We start from the raw sequence: 13,163 nt of genomic DNA, 5'->3' as shown, positions 1-13,163 counted from the left end.
GCCTCTGAATATTCCATAGATATGAAAACCATCTCTGACAAATCCATAAGAAGTAAGTACAATATCTCATATTTACCTGTCAGTATAGGTTTAAAATTCTTACAAATGCTAAGAAGAGTCTTTGAAGGCTATGAGGACCCAAGAGACAACACAGATAAAGTCAGTCCAACCCTATACTCTCCCCGTGTTTCCTCCTTTTTCTTCTTTAAAATACACGTGTCTTGTATCATTTCATAGTTTCATGTAGACATTGGTGTGGAAGAACCCTAGAGGAAGTTACTGCATTTTGTTTTCTAAGTGCTCTCAAACATCGGGTAGACACAAAGTAGGATGCTGAGTACTGACAGAACATTCCTGAGCACGGGCGTGTTTGATTCATAGGGTTTGGGTCTTATCCTTAAAACACATTTAAAGAACACAGTTTCAAATCAGGAAGAGGTGGTGGTGGTGGCGGCGGCGGTGGGGCACGCCTTTAACCCCAGTACTTGGGAGGCAGAGGCAGATGGATCTCTGAGTTTAAGGCCAGCCTGTTCTACACAGTGAGTCCCAGGACATCCCACTACAAAGACTAACCCTATCTTGGAAAACAACAAAACAAAACAAAACAAAACAGAACACAATTTCACCAGAAGGTTGAGAGAGGGAGAGAGTGAAGTTCACAATGGAGATGGGGTTCCTGTGGCGCTGAGTGTTGATATCAGAGCTCCTGCAATGGAGACATAGCTCAGTGATCCCCCCCGACAGCCTTCTGACTTGTCCTGCAGCTCCCAAACCTTTCTCTCTTCTTTCTCTAGGAGGAAACCAGAACCAGGGGAATTCCCAGGCAGATCTTTCATTATTGTTATGAATGAGAGCAAGCCCTTGCAAACTAAACTTTATATTGGCAAAATTTATTCAGAGTCAAAGTCTTGGGTCCACCTCTCCCTCTGGGTTTTAACTCTGGATAACCCTCTTTGACCTTCTCTTCTGACTTCTCTACTTATTTTTTTTTGCCCTTTGTTGTCGTTATTTCAACTTGAAGTTCAGGCTGTTCAGCCATTCTATTGACTTGAACTGAAATATTGGACAGAATACATTTTAAGTGGTTTTTAACTAAAAGCTAATGTGGACACATTGGAATAGATGCCCATATAAACATATTAAGCTTAGGATTATATTCAAGTAGAATTAAAAAAAATTGTGTGTGTTTCTCTGATTAGAAACTTTAAAGAATAAAATTCACATTGTGAGTCATGGTATAATTAGATTATATTTTATTAGACATTCTTTACAAATTTAAAATACTGCCATTTTTACATGCACATAAGGAAATCAGTCTAGATAATTATATTTCAGAATTCATTAAAATGAACCACAAAATAGAGATCCTTTTTTTTTGTGTTAAATTCATCCACACACTCGATATGTATACCTAAAGTGCATTATGTTACAAAAAAAACAGAGTCAGCAGCACCAAGATACATTTACAAATAAATACATCAGTTGACAAAATAAATTATGGTAACAGTGACAGGAATAATTGGATTAGCCTTGGCAAAAGGGAAAAATATTCACATGACCCATGTGCAGTTTCCTGGGGAGACAGTTTGATCCCAGTGCATTTACAGTATGTACAGGCAATAAATATGTCTAATACTTTCCATATGTTTACTATTACAAAATCCTGTAATGTGTCCTTGGAAGATCTTCGATGAAAATTTCAATGCGTCCTGTGAAGACAAGGAAGAGGAAAAAAGAGATTAATCTCTCTTGTAGACCAGACAACACTCAATAAAGATGTGAAAGAGGCAGGCAGGATCCCAGTGGAAAGAGATGGCAGGACCTCAAGTCGTAACCTATGGAAAGTACCACTCTGGAATCCTTCCATCTCAGGAACCTCAGCTATGGCTGGAGTCTTTGATCCAACTAAGAGGTCACCGTGGCACAGACAGAGGGAAGGGCCTGGATAGCCAACCATGGTCAGCCAGAAAAAGGAGAACCACGTTGCCTGCCAGCGGCATGTCAGGAAAGTGACATGGTGGAAGACCTGGAGCATGACTCAAGCTGGGACCTCAGTCACCAGTGTTTCTCCCTTAGAAGTTTATTTCTCAGCATATCTGACTTGAGCGGGCCACAGTTTGTTTATTCTGCTTGGGTGCTCACTTAGCTGTGGACTGTGATGCTGGTGGGTCTGGGACGCTGGTCACACATTGGAGGAGGGGCTGTTAAACAGAACGTGCTGTGTTCATGTGCCATTTTTTTTTGAGCTGTCTTTACCCACTCATTATGAGGCTGATACTGGACTTTAACTTCAGAGATAAAAGCAAGAATCATTTGTCGCTCCTAGTTGGATTTGAATGGATTTTTCAAAAGAAGCAAAAAAGTTCTCATAAAAGAAAGATTCTCATGGCATAACCCAGGCCAGTCTCAAACTTGCAATCCTCCTGTCTCAGCAAAAGTCTATTTGAAATGACAAGATGCACAGGAGTAAACCGAGTTACCATTGCTCTGCTTGTGTGATTACTCAGAGGAGGTGCGGGGTGGACACTGTAGTGACAGTGTGTGCAGGGGGCTGGGGCTCTCAGAGCTTCCTGCTCCTTGTCTCTTCTCTTTGTAAAGTCTACTTCAGTGAAAACACACTCCTTTATAAGGAAATACTTTAGGGGGTAGGAATTGACTGTGTCATTGAATTAACGGGCAGATGTGTGGGCGGGAACTTATGTTGCAGACATGTGTGGGTGTGGGAGTCAAAAAGTCTCCACCACTTTGGTGTGTCACATGCAACTTAAAGAAAAGTTGCTAATATGTGTGTGTGTGTGGGGGGGTTCCTCAAGAAGCTGACTCTTTCAGTAGCTTTGATTGGGTTGGAATACTTAAAAAGCTCCTAACAGCAGAGAAAAGGAGAGTTTAAGATGGATATTTGAGATGGATGTATGGATGTTAGCAGTAAAGCAAAATAATAATAATAATTCACTAATTTGTATATTGCATCTACTAAAATATGTCTTTCTAAGTGGCACTTATTAGATTGAGTTTAAAATAACAAAAGTGGAAATTAATAGCATTTTGAACAATTATTTTTCTCAAAAAGAAAGGAATAAATTTTCACCCTAACTAGGCTTTACTTGGCTCTTTCTGAATTTGTCTTTATTAAAGGTACATACTGGAAAAGCCAAGTAAAATGTATCAAGTGGCCAGCATAAAGGGAGATGTGTGTATGTGGTGTGTGTGTGTTGTAAATGTATGTGTGTGTATGGTATGTATATGTGTGGGGTGTGGTCTGTGTGGTATGTGTATGTATATATGTGTATGTGTGTGGCATGTGGTAGGTGTGTGTGTGGTGTGAATGTATGTGTGTGTATAGTGTGTAAATGTGGTGTGTGTGTGTGATAATGCTTAGAGTTTTAGGGTTTTTTGGCCACTGAAAAGTTTTCATATTTTTCTAACTCAGTATTTTCCAAGCCAAAACATGATTTTCAGAAATGATTCCCTAACTGCACCCGGGCATCTTATATCAAACATCAAAAAAATTTAATAATCATAAGGCTAAAAGTTATATTTCCTTTGAACATTTTATAGGAGAGGAAACAGGTAAATTTCCCTGGTAGTTTCCCTTAAGAAACTGTATAATAATGTATACTAAAGCTCACACCTGCCACTTTGTCAGACCTCTGAAATTATCATATAGCCCTGACTTAGAGAAATGATTTTCTTAAAAGGCTGGTCACTTACAAACCTTTAAGATCTTTAATCTAAAGATTTCACTTGGGCTTCTTAGTCTGCATGTCTGTGCACAGTCTGAGTAGCACACTCCTGAATCATACCCTTTGTGACTGCTTTCAGCCTGTGCCTGTCTTTGCTTAGGACACTGCCTCTTTTTTTTTTTTTTTTTCAAGATGCATTTTAATGGAGGCTTAGCACCAGACATCAGAATTGATGAACGCTGATTGTTAATATTTTTCAGACACCTAAAGACAGGTACAAACTTTAAAGGAAAGAAGCACTCATGAAAATTACTTATGCTTCTGTTTTTATAGTTCTAATATAGACATATGTCTACTGTAAGATAATTGATAAAAGCAGGACTTAGCAGGAGCTTTTGCATTAGCTATAGATATATACATTGTATTTACATTTTAAAGTACCCTGGGTATGTCAGTGAGTCAGGTCTGGTTAACTAGTTGCAGAATAGAGCACCGTTGAGCTTGGGAGTTCTCAAATGCTGTTGCACATTGAGTAATGAATCTTTAATATATTCAATGTAACTTCTGTCTTATTTACTGTTTCTTAATGAATTTGGAGAGGAGGAAGAGAGAGAGAGAGAGAGAGAGAGAGAGAGAGAAAACAGTATTGCTTTAGACTCCATAATCCTGATTGTACCAAGTCACAGAGCTGAAACAGCCACTGGCAACTTTAAATAATGAGACCACGAATTGTATACGTATACTACGTGTTCTTGTGTGGCTTTCATAGAAGTTCCATACCGAGAAGTAAAAACACAAAGCAAAGCAGCAGATCCTATCAGTGGGTGTACATGGAGAAGTCTGTGCCAACACAGCACTTGCCTGAGCGCTAGGGAAGGGGAATGAATCTAGCTGGGGTGGGGGTGCACAGCCCAGTTCCATGAACAAACTCCGGCTCTCCAGTTGTGAGGTGTTTTGGTTTTCTGTGTGGTAAAATGAAATTAATATCTGTCCCCCTTTGCCTCATAGAAACTTGGCCACTTGCCATATAAAATACATAGCAAACACATACATTTATATGAAGTGAACGGAACCAAGTCTCTAGATGCCACAACAAGGGCTTGAAATCATGTAATCTCATGCAATTTTCTCTTAACTCCATGAGCTTGGTTCTTCATCACAGAAGACAAAAGCGAGACTGATTCTTCATGTGCTCAAGGCCGTGGATGTTAATATTAGTGTTAGACCCTGAACCTGAGTTACTGAACTCTGTTACCTGTGAGTGCTCTGAGCCCCTGCTCGAATGAGAGAGGGTTAAGCCAGCTGTGAGATGGTGGCATTTCCTTATTTTTTTACTGTGCTAGTAGGGGAAAATCGTGTCAGCTTGTTGTACAAAAGTATATGAGAAAAACTGAAATCCAAACTAAGACTGAAAAATATCAGAAACAGTTCCAAGGTTGTTTTTTTTTTTTTTTTTTTTTTTTGAGTTGGTAGAAACCAGCTCAGTTGATTAAATGTAATTAAAAATCAAATAAATAAATACAAAGTATGCATTTCAAAAACTAACTTAATTTCTTTACATTAAAATAAGATGGAAATGTAATGAAATCCACTTAATTGAATAACGTGGGAATGGCTCAGAAGTTCCTATGTGAGATACTGCCTGGCCATGGTGACGGGGACCACCAAGGCCTTCTCAGTTCCTCTTTGAAAACAAGGAATGAAAAGCAAGAAATAAAAAACAATATGGAAAGTTTCCCAAGATGTGGACCTGAGGAACAAGTATAATTTCCCAGCAAACCATGTTGAGGCTCATCAGGTTCAGAAACTCAGGTAAAGATTGGAATTACTGACATTGTTAGTAGGAAATGCTTATAATCCCAGCATCTGAGAGGCTAAGGCAGGAGGATTGCTTTGAACTCACAGTCAGTCTTGGCTGTGAGGAAGACCCTGTGTGTGGGGGAGTAAAATAGGAAGGGGAGGGGGAGGGAGGGAGGAGGGAGTCAAGGGAGGAGGGAGGAAGAGAGGGGAGAGGATGGGGAGGAAGTGAAGAAGGAAGGGGGAAGGAAGGAAGGAAGGAAGGAAGGAAGGAAGGAAGGAAGGAAGGAAGGTTGGTTGACTGAGCTGGTGGGGAGAGAGATGTAGGGAAATTAAATTGTCTAGCAGGGTAATAAGGACTAGGACTGGTGTGGCCTATACTGGTTTTTAAATCACAGATCAAGATACAGAAAATCGGGGTCTCTGGAACCAAGGTAGAGGCAGGCAGGGGAGCCCTGCTGAACACAGTGAACAATACCTTAAGCTGGGCTCCAGCGAGGTCCTGGAGGTGTGGGGCAGGGGGCCCTCAAGCAGGCCACTGGCAGCTGTGCTTGGCCAGGCAGACCGAGTCCTTCGCTTCTTTTTCTCCTGTTCTCTGCGTTTCCCAGGCTTGCCTTTCTTCTTCTTCCCGGGTGTCTTGAGTGGCTGTTCTTTGTACGTCTCCACCTTGTTGGTTTCCTGAGTTAGGTATCTGCCCTCATCGTCTGACCCAAACCGCACAGGGTGGTTTTTGGTGTTGGGAGCAGGTTTGGAGTTGGGGGACACCTCCGAGGTAGCTCTGATTTCGGCTGTGTGGATCTCCGCGATCAGATGGTGGAGGAAGAAACGGCGGCGCAAGTCTTGGATGGACTTGCCCTTGTCATGCAGTAGCTGATGTTCAGACACTGCGCGTTTGCTGTTAGGGGAGAAGACAATTGTCAGCAAAGGTCCTTCCCGTGGCCTCCTTGAAGGAATAAGCTGGCAGGTAGCTGAGTAGGGAGGGGAGATAGGAATGGGAGACCTAGGCCACTAGTGCCCAAATATCGCCATGGTGGGAACAGGAACATTCTTGGGGGTTCATTTGTATGTATAAAGTAAAGGGGTCATCAAATTCAGCTCCCATGTTTGCTGATAACATGATTCAATTATGCTCACAAATAATGCTCAGTCACCACACCCTTGCCCAGTTCAGTCTGCAGCACTGGAAATATATAATAAGGAATAAAATAAAATAAGTTGCCCTAAGGTATTGCTGCAGAAAATCTTACTAGGAGATGACCCTAACCATGAACATTCTGTCACAGTCTCCCGAGTTCTGTTGGAGAAAAACTCCAGTGACCAGCTCCCTGGAATCCCAGGAAATGCAAATGAAGTTGCTCTAAGTGAGCACCCTCCAAACTCACACACACACACACACACACACACACACACACACACTCTGTGAGACCATGATAACACAAACTGATGAAATAGAGAGTGTGAGAGTAAGGCAAGAAGACTGAGGCAGGACTGAAGGGAAGACAGTTTAGGGAAACATCAGACCAAGATGCAAGAATGTAACAATTATGAATACCCATCAGGAACCTATATGTGAAGGCAAGGCGGAGGGGGAGGGGGCCAAATAGATTAGTTTCTGCTTACAGTAGTATCAGCAGATGGTCTATTTCTGAATTTTGCCTCAATGAGACCCCTCTATTCCTCTTAATGTTTTCTTTTTAATTAAAAACCTGAGAGGGATGTAGGAAGATGGTCAGCACCTGTAATTTCAGAGCTTAGAAAGCTTAGGTATGTAGCTTGCCTTGAGTTTGAGGGCATCTGTGTTTTATACCAGTCACTAACCATTACACCAGTGATTGGGTTTGCTTCAACTTATACTTTATTTTCTCCTTCCTCCCCCATCTCTCTTTCATTCTTTCTCCCCCTTTCTTAGACTCCCAAGTGCTGGCATCAATAGGTGTGCACCATCATCTAAAGCTTTAAATTAAGTTTAGACCAAATCCCAGTTCCCAACAGTGGACCTCGCCCTCTAAAATGGTTTTTCTTCAGAAGAGTGCATTTCACAGGCCCACTTCCTGAGTGTTCTTACTTTGTTCTCAAAGGAGTGTCTGGGGCCTTTTGGCCTTTTTAATAGAACTTTGCCAACTCCTCAGAGAAACAAGAGATTAATGAATAGCATCATCAGGCCCGTTTTAAAGATGGGGAAAATGAGGAATGGAGATGAAATGACTTTTCCTAGTCCATATGAGGAAAGTCCACAAATCAGGGCTTTTATTCTCGAAAGTCCTCAACATGTTCTCAAGCCTAAGTAAGGCAAAAGTGAGTGCCACAGCAAGGGGACAAGGACAGCAGAGCACAGTAAACCCATGAGGATGGACCAACCAACTCCACCCAAAGTCGTTTTCAGCAGCAGAATAAGGAGGCAGGATTCTCAGAGCTTGGTTTATTGTGTGTGTGTGTGGGGGGTGGGTGGGGTCAGAATGCCAGCTTCCTTGTAGTTGTTTGGGGACTGGCTTTAAGTCATATAGCTGGTTTACAAAAAAGACATGACTTCATGAGAAGGAATTTAACAGGAGCCCGGTTTAAATGAGGCATGAAGGAGGCACTCTTCCTTTCTGTAGGTGCCATATGTGAATAGATTAAGACTCTCTTACTCTGGTAACAGTTAGGAATCTGGAAACTTTTAATAGTCTACAAATTTGAGGTTTTGGTACAATGTATTTATATCCTCTAATAACATTTTAAAGGACACAATTACTCTAATGGTGGTGGCTTTCAAAGTACCACAGCTTAGTATATTTTACCAAAATATCCCATTAGAAACAAACTTTTGCTGATAATTAATCGTCCTAGGGACTTTTATTTCTTTCCCAATTCCTGGCTGATGTACTTCTTGTCTTCAAGTTAATTCTCAATTCTGTCTGAACTTGGAGCCAATTCTTTGCTGGTTGGTCTATTTGAATCAAGTCACCACTGCCCCTGCCTCTGTCATTGGCATGGGTGTCTGTCATGTTGGCCAGCCTGTCACTGTGAGCCATGGCACCTTCACACCTGAGAAGCTATACTTTCTCAGGATGATTCTCACAGAAAACGCAACAACAGTTTATCCTCGTGTTTTATAAAATGCAAGTAGCATGGTATTTGGTACCTCTCCACTGGAGTACATGGTTCCTATGTTATGCACTCTTAAGACAAATTAATATCTTTAGGACAACTGACTTGACTGTGGAGAACATATATCTGTTTGGGAAATTGCATTGAAGGAGTGGAAGAACACAGTGATATCTTTATCCTCAATGGGAAATAAGCTCCATGAAATTACCCAAAGTATTATATATAAGAGACGACAGAGATAACTTGGCATGAACAAATGGGATAGATAGATTTTGGTTGTGAGAAATAAAAAATTAAGGGAATTTTCAACATAAATAACACTGAAACATTTTAGCTGCAAATATGGCAACAATCTATCTATAAACACATTTTATAGCACAGCGGTTCACATGGATCTTATTACAAACCAAAGTGCCAGCATGGAAAAATAAGTGCATTAATGCTTAATCATCTTCTTTGATTATTGTAAAAAAGCAAAATGAAAAAAATGGTCAAAAGTTTAACAGCAATAACCTGGACTTCAGTCAAAACATAGCTGTTCCGCTAGAAAGAAAAACACCCTCAAGGGAGTTTCCAAGGAGGGAAATGAAGTATCTCAGGAGCTGTCAAGGAAAAGGGAACAGCAGCCATGGAAAGTTCTTTGCCCAAGTTTGTGTGTGTGCTGATGTGAGGCTTGGGGGATGCACTAGGAGTTTGAGAAAAGCTCTGTGGTCCACAGAGGAGACAGGGTTAGGGTGTTAGAGTTAGCATGACTCACAGAGCTGCCTTCCAGTGCCCGTGACTCAGTAGAAAGCTATTCCTTCATTATGTGGAATAGACCCAATCTGGCCTAAGCAAGACAGCCAACGATGCCTCAGGCTTCTCCATCACTCGGGGTTCCCTTGTTATGGCAAACATGGAGAACCTCTAACCACTGTGTTTGTCGACACAGCAGCCATCCACACCAACTTTCTAGTAGGCAATTTGATCATGAGCTAGTCATTACTATTTACCTTCCGATGGTGTAGGAAGCACATTTACAATAGTCTCCTGTCTCTAAAGAGGCACTAATCTTTAGCTTAAAAAAAATCAATATATCTTAAGCAGTGTCCCTAAAATTGGATATTACAACTTGACGGTAAGTTAGAATTTCTTTCATGGAGCTAGCCTGATCTTGGGAAGTAGTCCATAAATGTTTTGTCCAGCATGTGTGCAAAAATAATGAGTTTTAAAAAACGCTGCATTTGGCTGTGATGATTTCAACTCCCTCAAAAAAACCTCCGTTGTGATGTGATATGCTATTAAGCATTAGGTGTGGTAGTGAGTATCTTATAGTTTTATAACCATGGCCAAATGTGAACATTTAACTACACTATTATATTTCACCTACAAACAGAGTGAGAGCAGAGTCCCTAGCTGCCGAATGGTTTCTGAGGAGTAGTTCTGTAATATGCAACAAAGAAAGAGTTAAAAACAGCTGTAAGGACAGCTTAGTGCTATTTTTATTCCGTCATTGTAGACTCAAGCATGGCTCATTTACTCTCTCTCAAAAGAGAAAATAGGTATTAAGCAACTTTAAAGAAAAAGTTGGCTCTGTTCCAAGACAGAAATTCTTATCCAAATAAATACAGTATGTAAGTGTGTGTGTGTTTTTTTTTTTTTAAATTCAGCTCATCTGTATTTATATTTGGATGTTAGGTAATTGAATTTCACACAAGTCTCAAAAATGAGAAAAGTCTCAAGACAATTTCGAGAAGTAAGCCAGCAGTGCACTCACTCATGGGACAATGCTGCCTTATCTCCAGTACAATGCTCTACACAACTTGCCTTAGGAGATTCATAATAGAGTTTCATTTTGGTGCCAAGATCCAGACATGTCCAAAGTAATTTCATTTAAAGATTTTCTGCCGAACTAATAAGAATAGACCAGAAGCAGGCGCTGAACAGTTGCCTTTTTGTATACCCTCGGGAGTTTACAAGAAGCACCAGGAACCTGACTGTAAATATTAGGTAGATATTGCTGCTTCTCTTGTGAGGTGAGCAAGTCCTCCTAATGCCTTCTCCAGAGCCAAACGACTCATTTCTTAAACTTTATGGTTTTCCCATCTTGAACAGAGTCTGTGCTAAGAGAGCAGCCCTAGACGGTATTACATGGACATCGATGAGACAGACAGATTCAAGCACGCCTACTACTTCCCAAACACTGCGGCGATATTTTCCTGGTGTTCTTAGATGTATTCTTATCTCAAAGTCAAAATCACTCTTTAAGAAATCAAAAACTCAACCACCAGCTGAGAATGCCGAACTACAAGCTTTCAGACCACAATGCAAATATTTCGACTCCGGATTAAAGAACCGTTAGCAATAATTCCAGGAAAAAGAAAGTTTCCACGCCTAAAGTCCATTTTGGAGGCAAGCACACCCGCCTTCCTGAATGGTATCGATACTAAAGTTGGACGTTTGCCACTAAAAAGTTGTTACTACTAAATTATATAATATGCTTTGTTATGTAACACAGTCCTGTTTTATATGCTTAAAATTATGTCATTCATAATAAAACTAGACACAAAGTTTTTGCTTTTCACACACAGACTGCCACCCACATTTAGACATATCCACTCGCTTGTACACACACACACACACACACACACACACACACACACACACACAGAGAGAGAGAGAGAGAGAGAGAGAGAGAGAGAGACACAGACAGTTCCTGAATCCCCCAGTTTCCTGCTGAGTTTCAGAACCTCTTGGTGGATAAAGTAAATTTGGTGGTTCCCTGCAGACAGATATCTTGCCGGCCCAGGTTCTGAAAAAGACTCCCTCTTATGGAAAGGCACATCAAACTTGTTTCGTGCCTGCCCATTTTGGGGTCTCACCAGCTCTCTAGATGGCTCTCCTGGGCTCAGCCCCTTGCTAGCAGGTACCCCGTGACTGTGTCCAACTCAGGTTGGGAGCATCAGGGAACCCTAGGCTTCCTCAGCATCGCCCGCCTCAGCTTGGCCACCTCTGGCGCTGGTCTTCCCCACCCCTCGCCCCAGGAGGAAGACCGGTACTTACAGCCTGCGGCCAAGCCCCTCCACCGAACGCCCGCGGGAGGGCACGGAGTAGCTGAGCAGGAATACCAGGACACTCCACTGCTGAACCAGCCTCCGCAGCATCGTGCCGCTCGCTGGCTCTGGGGACCTGCAAGAGTGGAACCCGAGAGTCAGTCCCGGCTCTCCATCTCTTCCTCGCACTGCCCCGCTCCCTCTTTTGGAACCCCGTGGCTTCCCAACAGCCACTCCAAAGTGGAGGGCATCTCACAAGTTAGGAGGAAAAAAGAAAACAAGAAAAAGAAAGCAAAAAAGTGTCTCCGAGCCCCTGAGCACTTACTTTTGTAGGAATCAGCGCCTCCAACTGCGCCTCTCTCAAACCGCACAGGCAAAAAGGGACCCGAGAGGGGCAAAAGCAATCAGAGAGCTTCCTCTGAAAGAAGAGCGAAAACCGGGCGTTTTACATAGGCGTTGGGGATGCGTGGCGCGTTGCTGTGGCTCCCATAGCAATGTCTAATTAGTCTTGGCGGCAGCGCTCTGGGTCGTGGGGCAGGGCAAACCCCTCTTCAAACGCGGGTGTTCCGCAGGAGTCAGCTGTCCTGCGCACCGGGCCTCTGGGTGCACAGCCACTTGCGGCAGAGCGCGTATATATACATAGCTGTCGGTCTACCTCCTCCGGTGGGCTGGTTGCTTCCGGAAAGTTGATTCCACAACGCCCTTGAACAAGTTGCAGGCGCGCGTGTCGTGGATGCGAGGGCCAGGTGGCCGCGAGGGCGGGTTCCGGCAGCGGGGCGGAGCGGCCCAGCTGGGGCGGCGCAGGTTGGAGAGTAGCTGTGAGCCCAGCCCTGGAAGGTTCACACGCTCCGGGGCCAACCTGCTGAGAAGTGAGCGAGTCGCAAAGAGGTGGCGCCCGAGGAACGCGCGCCGGCGGAGCAGGCAGGGGTGAGCGGGCCGGCGGGGGCGGGGAGCACTGGGGAGCCCGGAGCCACGGAGCCCCACCCCAGTCCTGGCCCGCGTGGGCCGATCTAACGCTCTCCTCCTCCTGAACCGGCCTGCTGTCGCCTGAGTCGCAGGTCCAGGAGTCCAGGTCCCTACAAACAGCAAGGAGGAACCCCGGGTGGCCTGCGAATCCCAAGAGTCCCAAGCTCGCCGCAAGTGGCTGTGCACGCATTGCACTGCTGCAAGCCAGCCTTCCTGCCTGGCGTGGCCTTCTCCTGGGGAGGGGACTAAACCTAGCACCCAGAAGGGCAAAGGCGATTTTGGGTCTTACTGTTTGGGAAGGTTGGGGACATCACGTCTGGAGCAGGTCCTAGAACGGGTGTGTGAGCAAGGAAGAAGACCCACTTTGTGATCACAGACGGCCTGGAATGTGCAGAGCCCTTCGTTCTCACCTTCTTCTGATAACCTACTCTATGTCCTGATAAAGATTCACTGAGTGCCTAGTTGCTTCAGCCTCTCAGTGCTGCTGGGCAGGGAGTGGTGGGTGGGGGAGAAAGTTGTGAGTTACTGATTGTCACCATACAGGAAAGGGTCTAGAGGTGTGTGTGTGTGTGTGTGTGTGTGTGTGTGTGTGTGT

At 43.6% G+C, this 13,163-nt stretch overlaps 1 protein-coding gene across 1 annotated transcript; it reads right to left on the bottom strand.

Annotated features, from left to right (window-relative positions):
- Positions 1-1,247: 1,247 nt before the first annotated feature.
- Positions 1,248-12,375, bottom strand: Pthlh (parathyroid hormone like hormone). The gene is made up of 4 exons (XM_021165789.3): positions 11,928-12,375; positions 11,613-11,738; positions 5,959-6,375; positions 1,248-1,709 (listed from the first exon to the last, which is right to left on the bottom strand). Exons 2-4 carry the CDS (start codon positions 11,711-11,713, stop codon positions 1,700-1,702), a joined length of 528 nt encoding a protein of 175 aa, XP_021021448.1. The 5' UTR covers positions 11,714-11,738; positions 11,928-12,375; the 3' UTR covers positions 1,248-1,699.
- Between the last annotated feature and the right edge of the window lie 788 nt (positions 12,376-13,163).

This window comes from Mus caroli, unplaced genomic scaffold (genome assembly GCF_978045245.1).
Source record: "Mus caroli unplaced genomic scaffold, Mus_caroli_1 scaffold_7, whole genome shotgun sequence".
Taxonomy (NCBI): domain Eukaryota; kingdom Metazoa; phylum Chordata; class Mammalia; order Rodentia; family Muridae; genus Mus; species Mus caroli.
Note: the sequence above shows the minus strand (reverse complement) of the source record. Positions and strands in the feature narration are given on the sequence as shown.

Excerpts from the sequence above, each read along its gene's own strand:
- Pthlh (XM_021165789.3), bottom strand. The coding sequence starts at position 11,713 with ATGCTGCGGAGGCTGGTTCAGCAGTGGAGTGTCCTGGTATTCCTGCTC. Across the intron at positions 6,376-11,612 it reads GAGGGGCTTGGCCGCAGGCT|CAAACGCGCAGTGTCTGAAC; the intron begins GTAAGTACCGGT and ends CTCCCCTAACAG.